The 24,099-nt window shown below is 38.6% G+C and overlaps 1 protein-coding gene and 1 pseudogene across 4 annotated transcripts in view; one reads left to right on the top strand and one right to left on the bottom strand.

Annotated features, from left to right (window-relative positions):
* Positions 1-1,004: 1,004 nt before the first annotated feature.
* Positions 1,005-24,099, bottom strand: part of LOC127941619 (G-protein coupled receptor-associated protein LMBRD2B) — a 33,159-nt gene continuing 10,064 nt past the window's right edge. For 2 of the 4 annotated variants that reach the window (XM_052536907.1, XM_052536906.1), the window contains exons 3-20: positions 14,570-14,656; positions 8,737-8,930; positions 8,540-8,652; positions 8,335-8,433; positions 6,983-7,150; positions 6,687-6,897; positions 6,468-6,542; positions 6,252-6,365; positions 6,010-6,193; positions 5,739-5,920; positions 4,871-5,004; positions 4,652-4,757; positions 4,375-4,472; positions 4,191-4,291; positions 3,456-3,502; positions 3,252-3,366; positions 3,017-3,143; positions 1,005-2,818 (exon numbers count right to left, since the gene is read on the bottom strand). In XM_052536907.1, the coding sequence (XP_052392867.1) occupies positions 2,755-2,818; positions 3,017-3,143; positions 3,252-3,366; positions 3,456-3,502; positions 4,191-4,291; positions 4,375-4,472; positions 4,652-4,757; positions 4,871-5,004; positions 5,739-5,920; positions 6,010-6,193; positions 6,252-6,365; positions 6,468-6,542; positions 6,687-6,897; positions 6,983-7,150; positions 8,335-8,433; positions 8,540-8,652; positions 8,737-8,910 (2,112 nt within the window). In that variant the 5' untranslated portion in view covers positions 8,911-8,930; positions 14,570-14,656 and the 3' untranslated portion in view covers positions 1,005-2,754. Of the gene's footprint in view, positions 2,819-3,016; positions 3,144-3,251; positions 3,367-3,455; positions 3,503-4,190; positions 4,292-4,374; positions 4,473-4,651; positions 4,758-4,870; positions 5,005-5,738; positions 5,921-6,009; positions 6,194-6,251; positions 6,366-6,467; positions 6,543-6,686; positions 6,898-6,982; positions 7,151-8,334; positions 8,434-8,539; positions 8,653-8,736; positions 8,931-10,020; positions 10,585-14,569; positions 14,675-24,099 lie in introns of those variants that run through there. The other 2 variants (XM_052536908.1, XM_052536905.1) reach the window with 2 other exon arrangements.
* Positions 14,633-14,702, top strand: LOC127942376 (uncharacterized; annotated as a pseudogene).

The following is a 24,099-nucleotide window of genomic DNA, read 5'->3' as shown; positions in this document are numbered from 1 at the left end:
GTGTGCTCACAGTGTGTGTGTGTGTGTGTGTTCACTGCTCTGTGTGTGTGCATTTCGGATGGGTTAAATGCAGAGCACAAATTCTGAGTATGGGTCACCATACTTGGCTGAATGTCACTTCACTCACTATATATATATATATATATATATATATATATATATATATATATATATATATATATACAATATATATGTATATATATATATATATTGTGACGAGTCACATATTCAACTTTATGTATATTATATATATATATATATATATATATATATATATATATATATATATATATATTCAGCAATTCAACTTTAATACACACTTATTAGCGATGGGTTGTGAATGAGTAATTCTAATCGTGGACTAACGTTACTGGCTATGGATTAAAGAAACAACATGCTCTTAAAATACTGTAATGCAGCATACAACACGTGACGCCACAATATAAAGTTCATTTACCCTTAATAATCTATGCACTGCATACTCACGTGGAGAAGTGAAACAAGACTGATGTGTTAAAACCACCTGGATTTCCTTAGCTTTGTTTAACCTTTCCTGTTTTAGCGTTCTCTTGTTTCCATAGAGACGAGTTCTTGTATTTGATTGGTCACTCTCGCTGCAGGTGTTTGATGAAGCGATTAGAACGCGATGATGTGGCCCTTTCGCTGTTGTTCAGTTTACTGCTTGTGGTTTAACAGTCAGAGGTTACAAAAACAATGCGAAACATAGTTTTGAATAGGAAGCAACCGTGGACATGTTTACTGCAGTTATCTCAATTGATCGTGAGTCTTGTTTGTGTAAGTACCTTCACGTTTAGAGTCGGTGTGGAAACAAGATTTTATTACAGAGATCTATATATATAACTATATGTATAACTATATATATAACTATATGATATATATATATATATATATATATATATATATATATATATATATATATATATATATATATATATATATATATATAACTTTAAATACAAAATATCAGCAAACAGAAGCAAAAATGATTTAATCAATCATTTATTAATAACTGCAAGATTACATATTAAGTATGTTTATATTTATGTGCCACAATCAACTTACACCAAATATACAAATCAACAGAATTCAGCATTAGATTCCAGTTAGCCTTTATGAATATACTAATTGAGGACTGACCATTTCAAAAAGGTTATACCTCACTGGCAACTAAATTCATATCTTAATAAATACACAGTGAATATGAATAACTATCAACATAGCAAAAGGTATGAACAAAAAATACAAAACAAGGTCCTTATTTAAACTTGAAAGGCTAAATTTACTATGAAAATACATCAATTTAAAATTAAATCATAATGACCTTCGCATTTGTGGAGAGAAACAGATATTTGTAGTGAAAAATACCTAACTCAGTTCTCAGCATGTTCAGTATAACACCATGCAAAAACTTACATTGGATATGCTTGATGATTCTGTGTACAATGAGAATTTTAAGTATTAAAAACCATGATTCGCTCACATCTTGCCATGCATTCATTAGTCCTGTTTTATAAGCTTGTTATGTAGTTGCTAACCGGATTCCTTCAAGACATTCGTTTAATGACAGTGTTTTCTATAAGAAAACTGCACTTGTGATAAAGTGGTGCTTATAAGTCTGGAAAACCAGCACATAAGTACTTCTAATCCATTTAACCTGACACAACAGAATGTGTCCTCAAAGCTATTTCAACAGCCTTGTCTATTCTGAAAAAGTGACATACATGCCAGTGCAAATCAAAAATGGCCTATCAGACACTCATCCACAAGACTACAGCTAAAATAATATGACAAATATAATCAGAGATCAGTAATTCAACTGAAGAGTAATAGCCATGTGAAACAAGCAAAGAATGTTTCCAAAAGATAAATACATCTTTACATGCCTAATTAAATGTTTGTGAAAATAAATATTAGACTTAAAATTAGTATTTCCTTCATTCATTAAAAAAGTTAAAAGAACCGTTTCATGGATGGAATGTTAAGAAAATTTTTATGATTTTATAATATTACAGTAATATTATAACAATTTATTATAAATTATGCATATGACATGAAAATAAAAACACACAAAACATAAATTTTGCCATTCACGTGTACTACTGCAAAGCCGTAACACTTTGAAAGGTTAAATATGAGTTATTTTGAAGGCAGATTTCTGAACCCTCAATCCTGTGCAATCTCCCTGGCTTTATACTGAAACAATCACATGGAGAGAAAAAGAAAAACTGCACAGTATTCTGTAAGACCTAGACCTATAAAATCTCTATTCACAATAACAACACAAATTGGCCACATTGACATCAGTTCATATTTACTTGACTGATGTAGACGCTCAGATGCATTACCTGATACCTATCAGTAGTAAATGATGAGAAACACTGTGTTGAGTTAAATCTTCCTGTCTGTAGTACTTCTGACTGAGCACTCTGACTGTTCAACATTAACTCTGACTCATTTCTTGGAACGGAGTAAAGAAACTGAGCAAAAGAGACATTTCCCATTTGTCTCATGTAGCAGTCTGGCTGCCTGGCACTTCAAAACAAGTGTGTGCATTATCTACAAGTCTGTGTGTTTATCAGGACACATGCAGAGGACTACATTGCATTACAGGATACAGGAAGTCGAAGAGGTTTAAAACGAGAGGGACAGACCACACCAGTAGAGATGAGTGTTTTTAGAGGTAAAATTCAGCATATTTTCTCATGAAAGTGTTTTTGACCAAAGTGAGAAACATCAAACATCGTCAAAGATTCGGTTTCGAGAAGAAGACATTGAGAGGTACCTTCCACCGGCATGTCTGTGGAGAAAGGAAACTAAGTCACTCTTTTGTTTTGTTTTTGTTAAATGCATGTAATAACACCTGCGGTTAGCACAAGTTCGAGAAACTGAATGATTGTATTATATGACATAAAATCAAAGGTACATAATACAATTATCATGATGGACAAAATTATCATGATGAACTCCTGCAGCACTCAATAAAGCTCAATCTAACCTGCCAGGTTCAGATTGCAAAGGGTCATCAGTGAGTGTTTCAGCATTAAAGTCCAACGGCTCAGCACCCTGAAGCAACTCAATGCTGTCTCGCCCTGCCTGGCTGCTGCTATGGGTGTATTTGGCCTCTGTGTATAAAAAACATGAATGGATTAATATAATGTTTCTTTACAAAATTCACTTAATAGCAAATACTGTATAGGACTACTACAGGACATTATGGGCATTAAACATACGGCGGTTTGTGTTTGAATTTAGGGTTTCGCCGTAATTGGTTTCCTTCATCTCAGACATGGAAGTCCGGTTTCTGGCAGCAATCTCATCTCGTTGTGCATACCGCTCTCTCCATTCCTGTCATATACATATAGTCATATATGTGTGTGATATGAATTACTAGAGTAATTATGTATATATTTTACTCTGTACTATTTATAACTCACTCTTCGTCTGCTCTCCCCATCTTCTATTCTCTGGCGTTTTCTTCTTTCTATGCAAGAAAAAAACAACAACACAATGAGTTAAATACATGTCCCCGATTAATACCGGATGGGACGGTGTTAAATGTTTTATGTTTGTGTCAGCGGTAACTACCCCTCTGACGCACTGAGGTTTTCACCACTGCCGAAGGTAGAGCTGTAGCAATGAGCAAAAGTGATTTCTGTCTGAATCACTGTTTATTTCTGTTTCACAACTCACCATAGCAACCACAGGAGACGGCTCTACCTTATTTTCATATTATGATTCAAATAGTTTGATTTGCTTGACATGAATTTTTTTCTCATGGTCTTAAAAAAGGTTTTCGCTTAGCTGTTTTAAAATGAGTCTTGTAAAAAAGTATGAATTTCTTTACAACATAACATTTAAATTTCACCCCCCGGAGCTGTATGAGACACTTTTTTATTAAGGACGTGCGCTTTTTATTTAACTTCTTTTGAACTGATGCACTGCATCAATGGCTGAGTTCCATTAAACAGTTTTAAAAAAGATCAAAGACATTTTTTAATATGACTCTGACTGGATTAATCTGAAAGAAGAAAGTATATACACCTAGGATGACTTGGGGGCGAGTAATATATGGGCTAATTTTCCTTTTTGGGTGAACTAAGCCTTTAATTATATAATTATTATAGATTGTAATTATTGTATATTTTAATCTACAAATATAAACAAATCACCTCTGCGCAGAAGTTCTCTGCCTTCATCTATGAGGTCAGAGGTCATCTCGTCTCCCATGAACTGCTGGAAACCCAGGAGGTTCAGGCAGCGTGTGCCAAGACTGGACAGAAATGATTTAAAATCAGTCAGAAACTACAACATGAAATTTGACAGATACTACTATATAGAAAATATTCGACTAACCTGAAGTATGTAGCAATGCAGAGAATGACAATCAGCATGGGGTAATAGATGTAGAAGCCATTGGCGATGAAGGACAGGACCCGCATGGAACCCATGATCTACAACGTTACATTAAGGTTCCTTTAATGTTCCTTTAATGTTTAATAGTAATCAGACATTTCAAAATGAGACTCTGGGCCATTGAAGCCTTGCTGCTCTAAACATATGCTAAGCAGTACTAGAAGAGTCTGACATATTAAAATAATTCTGTACATTACAAATAATGCTAAAGACTCACAGAGGTGTATGCTGTCTGCTCCTTTGCTTGGTGAGATATGGCAGAATCCATGTGAATCAGTCCCAGGAAGTTTAGACATAGTGGGGGAGTCAAGCGGCAAAAAAGCCTAGTAAACAACACATAGGCTTTTGTGGTTTATCAAAGAAAAAACGAAGGGTAAAATTTACTGAAAATAAAATTCAGTTTAATACACTGAATACTGTGATCTGTGAAACATACATGCCACTGAACTGCAGGCTGTAAGCATCGGTTTGGTGATGTGAGGCCAGGTAGTAGTAGTTGAAGACTCGAATGCGAAACACAGTCGAGTAGACGCAGGTGCAAAGAAAAAAAATGGTAATGAAGCATGCCATCTACAGGACAAAAACACAATATTAAGGGGTTTTCAGCTGATGCCAGAGGCAAAATCAGGACAAACGGTGTCAGGGGGCTCTTAGCTTTGGTCTATGACAGGAGTCAGTAACCTTACTGACACAAAGTGAATAAAATAAATGACTTAATCAGAATCAGAATGAGCTTTATTGCCAAGTATGCTTAAGGAACCTGTCTTTTGTCAGAAGCTTCCAGTGCACAGATGTAAAAAAAAAAAATGTAAAAAAAAAAAAAAAAACTTACATTTATATATACATATATATATATATATATATATATATATATATATATATATATATATATATATATATATATTTTTTTTTTTTTTTTTTTTAAATATATAGACTGCATAATAAAATATACACTTAATACGAGTAAAATATACAATTAAAAATAAAAAGTAAATTAAATAACTATTTAATAACAATTTAAGTAGAAATTGTATTTATAGGCTGTTTATGTCTACTTTATATATAGTGTATGAAAATACATACATTTATATAAATGTTAAAACAAATATATAGTATTAAACTTTTTTCAAAGGACGATGCATTAAACTGATCTAAAGAAAAACTAAAAACTTTTATAATAACAATTTTTATAATTACAAAAGATTTCAATTTAAAAAAAGAAAATGTATCGCGGTTTCCACAAAAAATTTTTGGGATCTAGGAAGATTTTCTTAGATTAGATCCCTAGACTCAGGCAGACTCACCTCGATGTACAGGTAGTTGTAATCTCTCTCAGCAAGCTGGATGAACACAGCAAAGAGTGACAGAACGGGACGAGTACTGAAGAAAGTGCACTCGGACCAAACCACAGCCACCGAAAAGAGCGACAGAACCACAGACAGTATACGGTAAAACCACTGCTTCAGCAAACACTCCCAGTACCACTCTGATGAAAGACGCAAAAGACAGTAAAGGCAGGGTCAGCACTGACGTTTGTTTGAAATACATCATATCCACATCTATCAGAGCACCTACCTACTGTGGGAGTATAAATGTAGCGTCTGAACCAGCCGACAGGTTCTGGAAGTGCAAAGCTGTGAACGAACTGCCGAGAGGTGCTGGTTTCATTCTTGGCAATGTCCTCAAGGTGGAAAGCCTGTTCCAGCAATATCTGCCACTGAACACGGGTGCGATTGTGCCGCTGGACTGCGTAGATCACCTAAGAAACCAGCTGTTAGTATTATTCCAGAGCAAAATTGTGAAAACTTGATCAGTACCTGCTTGTGTAGTTTTGAAAGGCTTCTTTCGGTGGGATATGCGTTATGTTTATCATCAAAATCCTCATAGTCGTCCATGTTCCGGCCCATTTTCTCCTGATATTCAACTGGGCACTAAAAACAACAAGCAGATTTCTACTGAAAAGAGGGGGTTGATAGAATCAACATATATACATAAAAATTCAAAAGAAGACTGCTATCATGTTGTCCTCTCACCTTTCGGAGAATGGTGTCCACATTCTTCCTTAATGGATGATTATATTTGATCGATTCATTGATTTTTCTCACTTCCTATGATAAAAATACAAACACCTAAGAAACAAAGCTGGCTAAATGGACTCAGATCTGGCATTACCTTTCAAAAGCCAGCTCATCTGGACTCGTTTAGCATGAACGGATGCTTGTTTACAGTGTATAAACACACATTTCTTTCACCTCCATGACATCTTCTAGGTTCTCCTCTGAATCTGCCTTCTCTGTCATGAGCTTGGCCGCTTTGAAGTAAGTCTTGATGAGGAGGTGACCCTGGCGCGAGGCCTCCCAGTACGAGCGAGGGATCTCCACCAGGCCGTAGCCCAACAGCAACACTAGAAGAAACAGACCCCAAGTGTTGGCCGCAGTGATGCCGATGGTTTGCAGCTCATACCTGGCGAAGTGATACAGAAAAAAAAGTCATTGTGAACAGAACTTTGTGACAACAATGGAAGAATATTCTGGATTGGGTTACAGACCAGGAGAGGCGCCACTGAGGATGCACAGCCACATAGATGAGAAGAGAGCCGAAGATGAAAAGGTACGTGCCATAATAGATGGCATTCTCAATGAGGGCCGTCTTGATCTTTCCAGCAATGGAGAATCCTCCAGAACGAGCATACGACTGCATGAATGGGAGAAGGAGCCTTGGAAGATAAACACTGTTATCAACCACTATTCTTACAGGTAAAAATTGCCTAATATTTAAAAAATATGTCAGTAATGTAATTTAGCTTTAATACAATATGCAATACAAACATTTAAAACAGCCAATATATATAAAATAAATAAATAAATAAAAATTATATATATATATATATATATATATATATATATATATATATATATATATATATATATATATATATATATATATATATAATTTTTTTGTACATGATCAGACTTACTATTATTCTATGCAATACAAACATTTAAAACAGCCAATAAATATTAAAAAAAAAAAATATATATATATATATATATATATATATATATATATATATATATATATATATATATATATATTTTATTTTTTTTTGTACATGATCAGACTTACTATTATTCTCAGTTTAAATAAAGACCTTTATAAAGGACAATGAGCTTTAATAATATTATTATTATATTGAAGAAGATTTTTTTAAAAGGGGCACTGTACTTGGGGGTCTGTGACATTATTATTAAATATTAGTATTACTACTAAAACAACATAAGAAATATTACTAAATGTAATATTCAGTGTACTATAAAAAGTTAAGTAAGGAAAATAATAATAAAACTACTAAAAATCATCACATTTATAATGAATATAAATAACAATCATTTTATTTTAACATACAAATGAATAATTACAATACAATTTTTCATGTCATGTCATTTTCAAACAATAAATCATCCATCTTTTATTTTCCTGGAAATCCAGAAGGCCCTAAAGCTTCTTTTCTGTTAACAGTTTGAGAAAATTGTTGGTGCATGTTGTATTTCTAAATGCAAAATAAGAGTGACCCAAACTTGGAGCACATGCAGAGATGAGTTCATGTGGAACAGCATTTGCTGAGAACTGAACTGCTCAGAGAAACCAGAAAAAAATGATAAATCATAAGCTGCTCATGTGTGAATGAACACAGTGCCACTATTCACTATGAAACAAGCAGTGCATGCACTTATTAAATTATATAGCAATCTTTATTATATCTCTTTTTGAAAAACCATGTAGCAATTACAGGAGCCATACAACAGCCCAACAACAGATTTGTGTAGTAACAGTAACAAATAATTACCAGGAAGATTTAAGACGTCATTATCAAGTTTGAAAAGGACAAAACTTTCTCACCAAGTAAGACACTGTGACGTCCAATAAACAACCCTCCAGAACACGGGCATGATGCCATCTGGAATGTAGCTCCATGGTTTATAGCACACACGTTGGGTGCTTTGAAAATAGGGACAGAATATATGTTCATAAACATGAAATATTATAACAGTTTTGTGCTCAGACTAACTGAAAACATGGGCTGCAGGTGAATTCATAGGCTTACTTTTTACTGGCTGAGATGGAGGTATTTGGAGTGGTCAGGTTTGAAACCACAGGGCTCACTGACGCCGTCTGGGCATGTGCTTCATGATCAATTAAACACTGCTTGTAGATTGTCTGAAAATCAATTGCACAAGTTACAGAGGTTGCATCAGGAATGAACTGCACTGGACACTTCTATTGAGTGGGAGCCACACTAACCGTGCTGACATCCAGAGGAAGAATGAAGACGATGAGAAAGCATAAATACCAAGCCAGCAGTGTGCCAAAGAGAACCATACGCTGCTGTTTCTTGAAGTCACCATAGCGATGCAGGAGGAAGAGAGCCAGGAAAAAGACCACCACAATCTCTATTCCCAGCGCCGCCCCACTCATAGTGCACACCGCACTCTTAACTGCACACATAGAAAGACAAAGACCAAAAGAAAAAAAGACATCCAACAAGAAAAGGGTTAAAAACCACAAGAAATGAAATTTGGGGTGGAGGATTTTAAAGAACTCATCCCTTATGTTTTTAATAGACAGTAGCCTGTAGCCATGCTTCACCTAAATTTCCGCATAAAACTATTTTGAGATTCTAGAATAAAAAGCAATGCAAGGAAAACACTACCAAAAAATCCAAAACTCAAAAATCTACACTGAAGAAAGTACAAATATACATAATCTAAAAACAGTTATGTAGACTGTATTTTAGCAGCTTGTTTACTTTTATGATATTTGTGTGCATTATTTCAAATACTTTTATATCAAGATAACATGATTTAAATTGGTAACATACTTTTTTTTTTATTAATTGCTCTGACTGAAGTGCTTTGAAATAAATGGAGCGTTCTGTGTTACAAATCATATTATGTGCCCTCAAGGCCTCTGATTATTTCAAACAATTCATGACAGCTGACAGCAGATTATGCATCTCAGAGAACCTCCTCGTTTGATCGTAAAGACTAATTATGTATAATTTCTTGATTCATATATGCCTATAATCTTATCCAGATAATCAAATTTAATGGGCGGAATGTGAAGCAGTTATTGCATTATTTCTGCGAACTGGGCTTTTCTGACAGAGCAGAGCTTCATAATGCGAGTCGAAGTCGTAAACGCTTTTCTATTACTAACACTGTATTTCATTTTTAAACGAAATTGCGTCTCAGTTCGATTCGTGAACAAAAGCCTCCGAGAATGCTCATAATGCTTTAATGCAACCTGACTAACGTTCGTTTTGAATCGGGTTTTAACCAAGTCATAAAGAAGATCCGACTCACAAGAATGGTTCATTCACGAATCTAACACCACTAGAATAAAACGTACACATATAAACCTAATAGATTACATTTAATGCATTCCTATTTACACACAACTGTTTGACGATAACGCTTGCTTTCATCGCAAACAAATCTGTCAAACAGAACCTCCTCCCGTCCAGCTGATCATGCGGGCTGGGTCCATGTTTTGCTCTGAATCATGGGATCCAATGATTCGTCTTACCTCAGATCTGCTGCAGAGGCATATGAGACGTGATATACAGATATCCTAATTCAGTCCCAAAGTAAAGAAAAAATCTCGAGCGTTGCGTGATGATAAAAATTACTTGGAGGAAAAACACATTTCACTGATTTCCAGAAATCAAACGTCACGGCTCTGACGCGTCTGATGGGCGGCGGTCTATTTTAATCTGCAAGACGTCATAGGTGCATGTAGCCTACTACAGTGTATATTAAGTGCAAATAACCTGATATTTAATATAAAATAGTTTTATCAGCGATTAAAAATAATAATAATTTAAAAAAATACGCCGGGCTAAAAAACACTATTTAAGAAATTTAATATTTTTGGGGCAGATGCTTTATTTATTTAGTCAATGGGTAATAACGCCTTCAGTGTCCTAGCTGTAAATTAGTTCTAAAAAAGTGAATTATTGTAAAATGATTCTTTGATTTTAATCAAAATGGCCTACAGAAAAATTACTGATGCTGCCTAGAAAAGATATAGAAAAAGTATAGAAAAAAATGGTAGGCCTACCAACAATATAGTACATTATATGCATAACGTATATTTTGCAGAAATGTGGACTTATACGACTTAAATGTGTAATCAAAAAGGCTGCTGGGTGAAAAAAAAAGTAGCTAATTTTTATTTATTTTTTGGCAAAGCCAGTCCTGTAGAGGGAGCCCTGTGTTTAAAATCACGTGACAAAAACAAGAGGCCGTTTAGCTTGAACAGAAGTAAATGGCATGAAGCATCAATAATAAAGTATATATATATATATATATATATATGTGTGTGTGTGTGTGTGTGTGTGTGTGTGTGTGTGTGTGTGTGTGTGTGTGTATATATATATATATATATATATATGTGTGTGTGTGTGTGTGTGTGTGTGTGTGTGTGTATAGGCTATAGTAATTATTGGTAACTTTGTGGTAACTATTGTCAAGGACCTTGCAAAACATTGTGGCCCTGCATCGTTGCCCAAACAATGATTACTTACAGTTTTAACAAGTACAGCTCTTAACTGATTTAACAAGAAAAAATTTAAATCAGGAATAACAATAAAACCAAAAACAACATCTGAATGCAAAGGTAGATTAATGTGGTCTGTTGTTCATATCTTGCTTGATATATTATACATCTGAGATGATCTGACATTAAATATGCATATAGTTTCTTACGGACATGTGTGCTGCATGAATATAAAATAAATATAATTAACTTCATAACAGCGCACATTGCAGTTATAATTCAAGATTTTAGAAATTCAGTAGAAGAGACTGCTGATTTACATTGAAGTACTATTTCAGAAAGAGAAAATATGTAAATGAGAACTGCTTTATTAAATTAGTTGTATAAAATTGTACTACTGTAATAGTTCAGAGTAGGCTGAACGCAGGTATGATGCATATATACAGTTCAATTGTTATATAAAGTTATATGCAAGTTTTTTTAATAACAATTATTTGACCTTTTGAGGTTAATGAAAATTCAGATTGAATTGATACCTGGCCAGGTAAAATTACATTGCCTTTGATAAAGAATTGATATAGAAAATGTGCAAAGGTTTTATTTAATTATTATTATAATTAAGGCTTTATATTTTTTTTTATAATTTTTTGTGAATCTGTAAGGGAGAGAGTTCTACATTTTCTAGAGTCCTGTGTCCAGTACATATGCTCCCAGATAGATCCTATTTTTAGGGATCAGAGAAACTTAGGAAATAGAGGAAAAATGACCATTGAAACTGTGTAACACAGAACAGGACACAGGACTCTTTGCCATGAACTGGGAACATAGGAGTAACACCATTTACCACAAACAATTCACCTCTAAGGTCACTGTATTAATGTACCATGTATATCACTGTGCTAAACACCATGATCCGAACAGCATTCATGACCTGGAGAATTATCACATGTGCAAGATTTTGTTCCAGGCGACCTCTATTTTACCTAAACCCCCCCCACCCCAGTTCTCATTCATCAGATATATATGGAATGTAATGAACACACGAAAAGTGTCCCAGGGTCATGGTAACACATGAACAAAGAGTTAACCATGAGATACACTCCCAAATCAGACCATGCAACACAGGGGTCCAGAACTATTTTTCTTATACAAAAACATCTATTCATTTCAGAAGGGCTTTTTTAATGTCTGGAAAATCACATACACTTCGGATGGCTTGAGGGACTGTAGATCACAGGGTAATTTTCAATTTTGGGTGATTTATCTCTTTGAGGCCATCAGCTCAAAATGTAAAAAAAAATCCTTTAAAAACTGAGCAAAACAATCAGTTTTCAACATTATATGATGTCATTACGTTGTTGGCTTAAAGTAAACCTAGATTAATTCTTGTTAGAACTACAAAGTAATTCCGTGATGAGCAGTAAAACGTTTTCTCCCATTTAATTTCTTACACTAACAGCAGATAGTAAATTAGTCACGGTCACTTTAAGAGATAATACATCCAATATAATGATACACATTCGATTTCTTTCTCTTAACCGACATTTTTTGAGATGATACTCGCAAAGACGAGTTTTGGTAGCTATGTATTTGTCGTTTCAAGTGCAAGAGACAACTCATTTCGGTGTTCAAGGGCCGTGAGTCACAGCTCTCTGCGTGGGTGATGAATTAAACTTTTCATGTATTTTTGTGTTTGTATATTTAAACTGGCGCGGTTTTGTTCGGTCGGGCTCGGGAGGAATCGAAGATGTGCTCGGTTGGGTGTTTGTGCGGCGACCGAACCCTCAGTTGAGTTTTTCCGTGTCTGTTTGAATACTTAAATTGGCAAGACGTAAAACACGTTCAATTGATACGCTTTCGTGGCAACACTTAAAGGCCGTTTTTATGCTGGTCACTCTCGGGCAGTCAGTTGAAATCTCCAGGGGCCCCTCAGCTGTAACCGTCACCAGCTGCTGGACATCGCGTCACCAGTCCACCAACAGCTTCCACCAACGTCAGCTGTTCTGAACCCGTTCCCCTCCCAGTCACATGCTCGTTCACAGTTAAGAAAACATATTTCTAGAAAACGGTTTAATACTGTTACAAAAAAACTGAATTTTCCAGTATTTTTTCCAGAGTAACATTAGAGTTGTCTAAAACGGCCTTTAAAAATGCAATTAAATCTGAGAAATTCTAATTTAACATTTAACACATTTACAGACGTGTATTAAGCTCCCTCTAGTGTACAAATGTTGTATTACAAATCTTAGAGTCGTTCTAATGCCGTATGTCCTTTTTTCTATTTCAGACCACAAAGGGAGACTCTGTTTTTAGATGTGCTGCTCAAGATCGTCCATATAATGCCAGTGAACACTTACCAGCTTCAAGCTTAAGAAGATAAAAAAGTATCATGTAAACGTAGACTATAAAAACGTAATTTCTTCCTGTGACGGCAAAGCTGGGAGAACATAATAACGCCACTAGATGGCGACAAGTGAGTGTCTTTTGAGTGTCATTTAATACTAATTCTAAGGGCAAAAACAAATGAAAAAATTGAATATTGTGAAATATTATTACATTTGATTAGTTTAAATTTTTACAAATAAATGTTTTCTTTTAATATTTTTTCAGAAGTACTTTTTTTTATTTTACTTTAACATTCTTTTTATTTTATTTTCCCCTGTGAAAATAACTGAATTTTCAGCAGTTGTAACTCCACTCTTTGATGAACAGAAAGTTCAGGAGTATTAGCTTTTATTTGAAACAGATGTTTGTTTGATTTTTCAGTGCCTCAAGAACATTTCTAATAACTGGATCATAGTGGAGGGATTTATTCACTCTCAGGTCACCCCTAACTTTTCATTTTGCTTTGGGGCCCTTACCTTTTCAGATAAGTTTAGACAGGGCCCTGTTCATTACTAGCTACATTCATCATATTCTACATAACCTGTACTTTCTCCATCTTGATCTATCTACTACTGGCATCATGCTGATGGATTTATTCATAAAACCTATAGGATAAACAATATATATATATAGGATATATATATATCATAACATCTCAGCTAAAGCTAAAGTCATTTTAAAATGCTTTTTAAAGCTTCAAAAAGTATTTTGTAACTACATTATAAGCCTACTGAGAATGTTAAATTGTGCATGATTTTGGAGTAGAGGCACATATTGATCTTGTCCTCAGACTGAACATTTCCAGTGGCTGTTCTGAACTGAACTGTTTGAGCTTTGAGGGTCACAGTGTTCTTCTCTCTGTTCTTCTGAAAGGAGAGCTTCCTGGTCTTTCAGCCCTTTATGCTTTCTGTGAGGAATGCGGCCGCCCTTTGTCCCGGAGGGAAGTGGAGCGCTGTCTTTGGGGGAGGGTGCGTGACGTGACCAAGAGCTCCTCTGCGTCACACCGAGCGGTCCAATCACGCTTGAAGAGATGAGCTTGCAAAGGATCGACAGCTCAGAGAATAGTAGGTTAAACCTACACAAAACTACTGGTTCTAAAGTTTCCTGGTTTTAAAGGTTTACAGGTTTATGTCAGCATGTATTACAGTCACATGTGATACAAGAGAGCAGAATGAGTACTTTATCCACCTACCACCTATGAGAGACAGAGCTGGGAGTCGCTGGTATATCAAGCCCTCGTCCGGGCTCTCTGTTTGTGCTTGCTTCGGCAGCACATATACTAAAATTGGAACGATACAGAGAAGATTAGCATGGCCCCTGCGCAAAAGATCCCGGCCAATCTTCTCTGTTGGGCCCCCTGTGGCTACCTGGGCACCTGTGGCCCGCCCATTTACCTGGGTATAATTGTTGTGGCCCCACAGTTTGAATTATTGACAGCTTGCACCTAAGCACTATCTGAGATGGCAAAACAACAGAGATGGCCTCCTGTTCTTTCAGAAAGAGAGCAGGTACGGCGGAAGAAATTCCGCCAGAGGCTTTCAGAGGACCTAGACAACACCGCTTTTCGGGTCCAGAGGGCAGATGCTGAAAAAGAAAAAAAAAGAGCAATGAAATTTCGCAAACCTCATTGGCCTCCAGTGATATCTTCGGAGGAAAGTGAAAAGAGGAGACTGTTCCGGGAAAGACTGGAGAGAAAGGCTTCCCTCCAAGCCACACCATCCACTAGACAGTCTAAGAAAGGTCTGCGGAGAGAGTCTTCTCTGCAAGCCAAACCATCCACTAGACAGTCTAAGAAAGGTCTGCGGAGAGAGTCTTCCCTCCAAGCCACACCATCCACTAGACAGTCTAAGAAAGGTCTGCGGAGAGAGTCTTCCCTCCAAGCCAACCCATTCACCAGTCCGCAGTGGCCTCCAGTGATTTCTTCGGAGGAAAGTGACAGGAGGAGACGGTTCCGGAGAAGATTGGAGAGAAGGTCTTCTCTCCAAGCCACCCCATCCACCAGTCAGCAGTGGCCTCCAGTGCTAAAAAACGTCAGAGTATCAGGTGAGATCTTTAGACTATGAAAGCATGTAAAATAATAAATTCACGTAAGAAGCAACAAATGTCTAATGTAATAATCTATGTATTTTTGCCTTAAACAGTTCCGACATGCGCATCACTGGCTGTGCTCCCTCCTCCATCGGCTGTATCTGCTGCAGCCCTTAAGAGGGTACCAAGGGCCACAGCCTGGAGACGGAAAAAGAGGGCCGAAGAGGACAAAAAGGCCCTAAAGCAACAAAAAGGCATTCCACGGAGAGCAGATCCAAAAGGATATCCTTGTAGACTGTGTGGACAGCCAAAGAGACTGGAGTTTGGACACAGTTTCTTTAGGGGGAAAAGTTTCTGTGCCACTGCAGCTGGAAGGACTGTATCGCAATGGCTTTCTGAGCAGAGGAGGATTGCAGCTGCAGACAACTATGACAACGTGCCTCGGACAACTGCTTGGAGGAAGAAAAAGAAAGAGGAAGAAATTGCACAGGGCCTGCCTCAGAAAAGGCCAAAGAAATGCAAACCGCTGACTTGCTCTTTGTGTCAGCAGCCCAAAACCAAGGACTATGGTCACTCACGCTACGGTGGCAAATCGTTTTGTAGCAGTTACGAGGGCAAGACTGTGGAACTTTGGCTGGCAGAGCAGCGGTCTCTTGCTCCCCCGTAAATAATTGCCACTGATTTTTTTTTTACATTTTAATGTTAATTTTAGTGCAGTGTTTGTTTGTTTAGTTTATTTTTTTGTAATTTGTATTTAGTATTTAATTTACATTTATATTCTTTTTATATATTTCTTTAAACTATTTTTTACTTGTTATACTGTTTATTAAAATTTTCTTTTTATATTTGTATTATGTTTACCTTACCATATATTTCATAATTTGTATTTTTTTTTCTATTATCTTTAATTTTGTTGTACTGTTTCCACTGTTAATTCCTGTGTTTTAAAATTTGCATTTAGCATTTGTTTTTCTAGTGTGAACTATTTAATAAAATCTTTTATCTTTCATTTTGTTGTATGGTTTCTGCTATTATTTTTCAGTTTTATTTATATATTTGTTTAGTAATTTGTTCACAATTATATATTTTATAATTTTTATATTTTGTTTCTAGTGTGAACTATTTAATAAATACACAAAGAACAGACTGAGTGTGTACTGATATTAAATTAAACTTTAGTTTATACCTTTTATAATAAAGTTTATTTAAAAAAAAAAGTGTATATAATTTATTTAGAAAACAGGAACATTGGAATGCTAATGAATAATTAAAAAAGCTACACAAATAAAATAAATGGTCAAGACAATAACCGCCATGACGGCAAATAAATGATCTAAAATAAAATCATTTGGAAATATAAACATTGTATTAATGAAGGTAGATAAACATTCTAAAATAAAGAACCATCATTTAAGACAATTAACATGGCCTTATGCAGATAAACCTGAATAAGCTTTTGATCTATTGATGTAAACTTTAAGAGGGCAAATACATGCTCTCAAACTAAAGAAGTCATTAAATGTTCTAAAATAAAGAATAAATATTGTAATGACAGTTTGCATGAACTCTGTGATGGCAAACAAATGTCCTCAAATAAAGAACAGACATAAAGTTAATTATTAAGTAATAATTATTTAGGACACTTTATATGTCCTTTATGTAGGCAGATAAAACTTTTGAAATAAAGAACAATCATTTTGGTCAGTGTACACAATCTTTATTAAATACAAACAAATGGTAATAGAATAATATAAAATTCTTTTATGTGCAATATTTACAAATAAAACTATTTACAAAGATGGATTTCCCTCATTCTTTTTTTCTTGCAGCCACTGTCCTAATGTCTTTCCCTCTGCTGTGGCACAGAAGTAAAAATTGCCCACCCTGGTGTGCCCAAACTCTTTTTTTCTGGGCTGCCCACATTGAGTGCACACATATGGTTTTCGTGCAGGTTGCTGGGGACGGGGCAGCCCTTGCTCTTGAGCAAAAACCTCTGCTGCTTTCCTCTTCCTCCACAGAGTTGTTCTGCTCATTGATGCTCCTGGAGAAGAGAGGGCAGCAGCAGCCGGTGGAGCAGAGAGGGATGCTGCGGGAGGAGCAGAGAGGGATGCTGCGGGTGGAGCAGAGAGGGATGCTGCGGGAGGAGCAGAGAGGGATGCTGCGGGAGGAGCAGAGTGAGACGCTGGCCTTTGAGCAGAGAGCGCGGGTGCTGATGCAGGGGGAGGAGGTCGCTGCCCACGTCGTGTGGCCTGACCTGACAGATCAGGGTTTGCGACGTAGGGGAAAGATTTCAGTGACGACCCAGGTGCAGAGGGCATTGACGTCATCTGCCTGGCTAGAGGAAGCTGGGTGTGAGACACCATGCTGATCTGAGGCAAGGGAACACTCAGAGCCAGCACATCTGCCTCCAGCTTCTTCCTGTAGTTGTTGTACCTTTTTGAGATAACACAATTAATAGGATGATCATAATCTGAGAATTGTAAAATTACTTTTAACAATAAAATATAAAATATCAATAAAACTACTTACCAGACAGAAAGCGTCCGCTGATTGACCTCAAACAACTGAATCCTCGTCCGTCCCCTCAGTGCTGGGCAGTTCCCCACCAGTCTCCGAATGGCCTGGTAGTCGTGTAGAATGGCAGCCCAGCGGTTCATTGAAACACCCCACTTCACCTTCCCCGCTGGATGAATGGAGCAGAGCTCCAGACATACTGCCTCTACAATCCGACTTATATTAGGCCACTGCGCAGGACCCGAGCCCTGCCCCAGCACACACCTGTAAAATAAATTAGGGGATTATAAAGCATAAAAAGCATAGTCATTTATATTTTTACAGCTCAAAAGTGTGCAAATGTTTAACTAACCGCTTCAGGCTCTCCTTTCCATGGCAGGTGGAGGTTTTGGAGTGGGTCGCCTTGAACCTGCCTTGTAAAAGTCTGTCCTTATGTCTCGGCGGATAGGAAACACCCTGTCTGTCACTGTCCGGCAGTCTGTCCCACAGCCGAACAATGTCAGCGGCTTCCCTGTCCGAGACGCAAGGCTTTTCTCTCAGCTCAACAAGGTATCTGGCCAGGTCCACCACCCTGTCGAATCCAGGAGTCCCGTCTGGTCCTCTGCACACCTGACAAGAACAAAGAAGTTCAGTTAGTTTGGATGAAAAAGTCCTCCAAGTGATGGCATGACAAAGGATTCTTGTATGCATACATACATCTTCCTGGGGCTCTGGTGGCAAGTCCTGGGAGGACTGAGAGGGTGACTCTGAATCCCGAGACAACAATATAGCTTCCTTGGTCGAGACTAAAGAAAGAGGGGAGACGGTGTGGTCCTGCTCCTCTGTCTCATCCCCAAATCCCTCATCCTCTATGTCTCCCAAGTCCGCTGGGATTCCGTCTGGGACATCTGGGTCCCGCCCAAAGTTCTCCCTGAACTCCCAGGACTGCTGCGAGCACAGATACTCCACCCCAATGAGCTCACCTGACAAAACAAAATTAAACAGAAAACAAAGTCTTAAAAAAGAAGTGCATTACAAGAGACGATACCAAAAAAAAAAAAAAAAACATGGCCTTATAGACACATACCTGTGTACTCTCCTGGCTTGGAGTAGTCTTGCACAAGACTACAGCCAAGAAGACGCTGGCTGAGCTCATTGAGGCTGTGCTGGAGTGAGCCACTGTAACAGCGCAGCGACAAGGGAGCATGTGTGACAGCAGCAGCGGCCCGGTCCTCGTTCCACCGCTCAAAACCCTCAAGCAGATAAGCCTGGAAATTTTCCAGGTTAGCGCTTGTCCCTGATTTAAAAAAAGAGGAAACATTAAGACTTATTTAAATTTAAATTTACAAATAACATAGACTTTCACAAAAACACACCTCAAGGTGGATGTGTGTAATCTTACCGGGTATGAAGCGGTTGAGGTGGTTGTGGAAGGACTCCAGGGAAGTGGACCCCCGAGCACAGCGGTACACAGGAAGTGTGAGCCCTCCCTTTTTAACACTTCCTGTCTGTGTATACAGCTGCACTCCAGGAGGGTCCTGGATGCAGGAAAGATGGCGCCTTTGAGTGTCCCAGATGACGTCCATCCTCTCCTGGTCCACCAAGGGGATGCCCATGGTTTCCCTGGCGTCCCTGAAGGCCTCCAGCATCAGGCCGATCAGCTGCTCTGTCTCCTCCAGGCCACGTGTGCAGCGACGACAGTGCTGCGCCAGCTGTTTGGAGGTGAGCCTGCCGGTCAGCTGCTCCTCAGTGAGGCCTCTGATGCCCTGCTTTTGCTCCAGCTCCCTCCTTTTCGCCTCCCTCAGCAGGGCCACATCTCCCTCATCCCACACGAAAATGCAGGCAGAGAGCTTTGCCATGAACAGACCGTAGAGCGGGTGGCTGTCAGTGTGCAGACCTGCAGCGAAGCGCCGCATGAAGTGCCACACATCCAGACGAACCACCAGATCACTCCAGCCGCTGAACATGGCAGCTGCTCTGGATGTTCCCACTGAAGAGCAGCAGTCTCTGTCCACATACAGGAGCGTGGGGGGAGCGACTCCAGCCACCTCGTACCTTCTCACCAGGCCCGTGGTCATGGGCAGCAGTCCCTGACCCTCATGTGAGGTGAGCACAGACATGAGGACCTGTCCGTGCTCGTTGCCCACATTGGTGACCCAGGCTGCGGTCCCAGCTCCAGCTCCTGCCAGTTTTTTGGCCACCTGTTATTGGAAAACAAAACAGTTCAATGAGCTCCAAACATATACAAAGAATCAAATCTATTTAAGATAATCTGTGATTAATATGATACCTTTTTTGTGGAGTCCATTTTCAGGATGGACCCGAACACAGAGGTGACCCTGGCTTTTAGCTCACTATACCGGGACCGGACATCCTCTGCGTGGACAGAGAGGAGCCACTGGGCAGTCGGTACAGGTGGCATTGGAGGTGGAGGTGTGATAGGCCGTGTGCTGGTGCTCTGAAACCGGTCACACACAGACAGGTATTGCAGGGTCCTCTCCATCCAGTCCTCACTATGCTCTTCACATAGTTTGTGATATAGCATTGTGGCGCTGTTGCCGAGAGTGCGTTCCCTCATCAACTTTGCCACATGCATATCACAAGAGAACCTGTTGCAATAAACAGACAAACCAAGGCAAAGTGTTTTGAAGTTAATCTAAAGTGTTTATCTTTTTCAAGAGCAAAGATGTGATGTTTTCCACACACAATAAAACGGGGGGGGGGGGGGTCGTTAACTCCTGAAAAGGTTAACGGTGAAAGTGTCTCAAGGTGTTAAATACTATTGTTCTGAGACGGACACCTTTGAAAGTTAAAGCTTAGTTCAATGAAAGGTCTTTCTGACACCTTCGTAAGTTAAAGCTTAGTTCAATGAAGGGTCTTTCTGACACCTTCGAACGTTAAAGCTTAGTTCAATGAAGAGTCTTTCTGACACCTTTGAAATTAAAGTTTAGTTCAATTAAGGTTTGTTCACACATTTCTGAACCGAACCTAGACTGGCAAACACAGTGTCTTGTGAAAAAACTTCAAAAGAAAGATAAGGCTTGTTTTCTGTACCAATGTAATTCATTTTTAAAAGTAAATATTATTTTAAAAGTAAATTAAGTTGCATGATTACCCTTACAGCCTAGTTAATGGTGTAACAATGTAGTAGTTAACTGCAACTGCCTATGTATTTTGTCCTACAAAAAGATAAATTTTTTCATGACTCACCGGTAAGTGAGGATAGCTGGGAACATCCTGCGGTGAGCCGGATCCAGCTGGTCCAGGATTTCGTAGGACCAAGCGGCCAGTTTTTTATGGCAGCGCTGACACTCGAGGTATTCAGTCGCCAGAAAATACCAGCCGTGTAAATTCAGCACCCGCCTCACTGTCTTGTAGAGCCCACAAGCAGTCAGTCGCTGACCGGACCGTCTACAGTCTGGTGAGCTGCAGAGCAGCTTGTAGGACCACATCCTGTAGGGCATCCACAAACACAGCGGGCAGGTGAAGAACACGTCCGGCGATGCTGGAGGCTGATGATACAGCAGACGTGGCTGGGGAGGGTACCACCACATCTGCAGGTTGTCTGTCAGCACTGCCCTTCCACCCTGGTTTCGGAAGAGGGAGCGGCCGATCCACTCGTGTTGTTCCTTTGGAAGGGAGTGCTTCCAGGCCTCAGGGAGAACAACCTATACACACACACAAAGAAATAATAATAACAAATAAGTAATTTAATAATTAAATATTTATATATAATATTATATATAATAAGAATATAATATATGTATTTGTTATATAATAACAAATAAGTAATTTAATAATAATATACTTATACTATATACTAATAAATACTGTACCTCAGAAGCTGCTGACACCAGCCTTTGAGCGGCTCTTTGCTCCAAACGAGGTGAGTGGATCGGCATTGAAGTTGGTGGTGGTTGATGCACTGTGAAGAAGTAATTTTTAATTTTCTAATGAGTAATAATGACTTAATTATTTTCCGTTTATAGGCATTTATGGTTACATAATACTATATGACACAAAAGAAAACAAAACACTCACCCTGTGTCTCCACCTCCATGGCTGAAGCCAGAAGATCTGCATCTGTTGGCTCTGAGTGCAGAAAATGTACAATGTTATTTATAATTACATCAGAACATGCATATAATTATGCCAGGTATAATCTAAAAACTCACCGTGTACTGTAGCTGGCTGGGAAAGGGAGCTTTGGGTGGGAGGAGGAGAAGCCAGATGTGAAGTGTGGGGTACAGGCTGGGATGCAGAAGATGCAGAGGATGCAAAGGGTTTTCTCCCTTTAGCCCTACTTTTCTTCTGTTCCCTCTGCAAGATGTACTTCTTCAGGGCATCCATCTTGCTGCCTGCACTGGTTTTGCTGCCTTTTATGAAATCCACATAGCTGCAACAATATAATATACATGGATGATTAGAGTAAAATACATACAAAAGAGCAATACAATTAGCAAGCAAAAGCATATATTACCTTTTCCTCTCCCTGTCCTTGGCCTCATAGAGCTCCTTGAAGGTGTGCCTGTTGTAGATCCCAAAGCCCACCAGACAGTCACCCTCACAGCCAGATATTGTTCCCTCTCTCTGCCTGCGCACTTTGATGGCTTCTGCAACCTTCTCAAATGTGCAGGCATATTTGAGAAAAACATCTTTATTAGCCATGAGGGCACCTCTGTCCAATCTGCCAGCCTCGCGCTCCCGCTGATGTCCAGACAGGACCATGAGGGAGTAACCAAGGTCATTCTCCAGCATCCACTTGAAGGTTTTCCCTCTGTATTGACCAAACTGGATGGCACTTTGACTTTGCAGCAGCAGGTCATCAAAGGGACACCCTCCACCCTGGATAACCCTGACCTTGGCCTCCTCCAGCACAGCCTCAGGGTCCTTTGGTACAAAGGGCACCCCTTTAGCCACCTCTGAAAGGTGGATTTTCTCCAGAGGGGCTGCCTTTTTAGACGGCCTCAGCACCAGCTCTCCAGCCTCAAAACGAAGGTTGGGCTTGCTTTCCATTCTGCAACGGTAAAGAAATGCACCTGATGTTATAAAAAACAATGCACTGAAAACCTGATACACAAAATAAGTATTTATGTATTCATTATTAAGGGTAACTCATGGCATACACACACAAACAAACAAATAAAAAAATTAACTTGTGAAAAGGGTACATTATAAAGGGTTTAGTATTTTTTTAATAATGTTTGTATTGTTTAGACGAATTTCGTTTTCATCTCATAGTTGTTGATTATTAAAACTGACATAATGTGAATAAAGGGACAAAAGAACGTCTCAGAAAAACTCTGCATGCATTATACATATTTAAAATGGCAATATATATATATATATGTCGATGAAAATCATGAATGAAAATATACTCTTTATACCGAAATCTATTTTTTGCGGGTTAAACGTCATTATATCTTTATGAAAGACTCCACAGTTTTTCTCACGCATAATTTGAAAAAGAAAGGAAGAAAACTGTACATTTATTGGGTGTTGATGAGAATCATGAATGAAACTGTATTTTTTATAATGAAATATATGCTTAATGTCATCACAACTTTACGAACGACTCAGTTTTACCCTGTTTTTTTTTTTTTTAACCTCCCGCCTTTTTGCATGCATTGCACATGGATAAAATGCATGTTGAACGCCGTTTTTTTTTTTTTTTTTTTACGATAGATAAAAAGTGAGAAAGAGTAAAATATATTTACTCACCTGATCAGCAAAATTGCAGGGTAGCGATAATGCAGAATCTGTGCAGGATAAATTGCGGAAGTGCGTTTTTAAAAAAACGTTTGTGTTTTGAAGTGTTTTTTCAGTTAAAACTGGCGAAATCGAAGGAGATAAACAGGAAAAATTGATTGTTTAAGGGGCTTCTGACAATTGTAAATCGCCGGCGCAAAGCCTTCGGCCAATGGGAGCAACGAGCGCCTCTGAAACAATTCGCGAGAGCCAATGGGGCGAGGGGCTAGCGGGCGTGAAACAAATCGTCCGGCGGCCAATCCGAGCGCGGGGCCTGAAACAATTCCTCGGCCGGCCAATGGGGCGAGGGAAGCGGAGGCGGGACATGGTGAAACAATTCCTCCGGCGGGCCAATCCGAGCGAGGGGGCGGGTGAAACAAATCGCAACACATCCCCGAAGATTGGTTTCAGCTTAGCGCAAAAGATCCCGGCCAATCTTCTCTGTTGGGCCCC

This window comes from Carassius gibelio, chromosome A21, assembly GCF_023724105.1.
Source record: "Carassius gibelio isolate Cgi1373 ecotype wild population from Czech Republic chromosome A21, carGib1.2-hapl.c, whole genome shotgun sequence".
In the NCBI taxonomy this organism is placed as follows: domain Eukaryota; kingdom Metazoa; phylum Chordata; class Actinopteri; order Cypriniformes; family Cyprinidae; genus Carassius; species Carassius gibelio.
The sequence above is the reverse complement of the archived record's forward strand: the minus strand, read 5'-3'. Positions and strand labels throughout refer to the sequence as shown.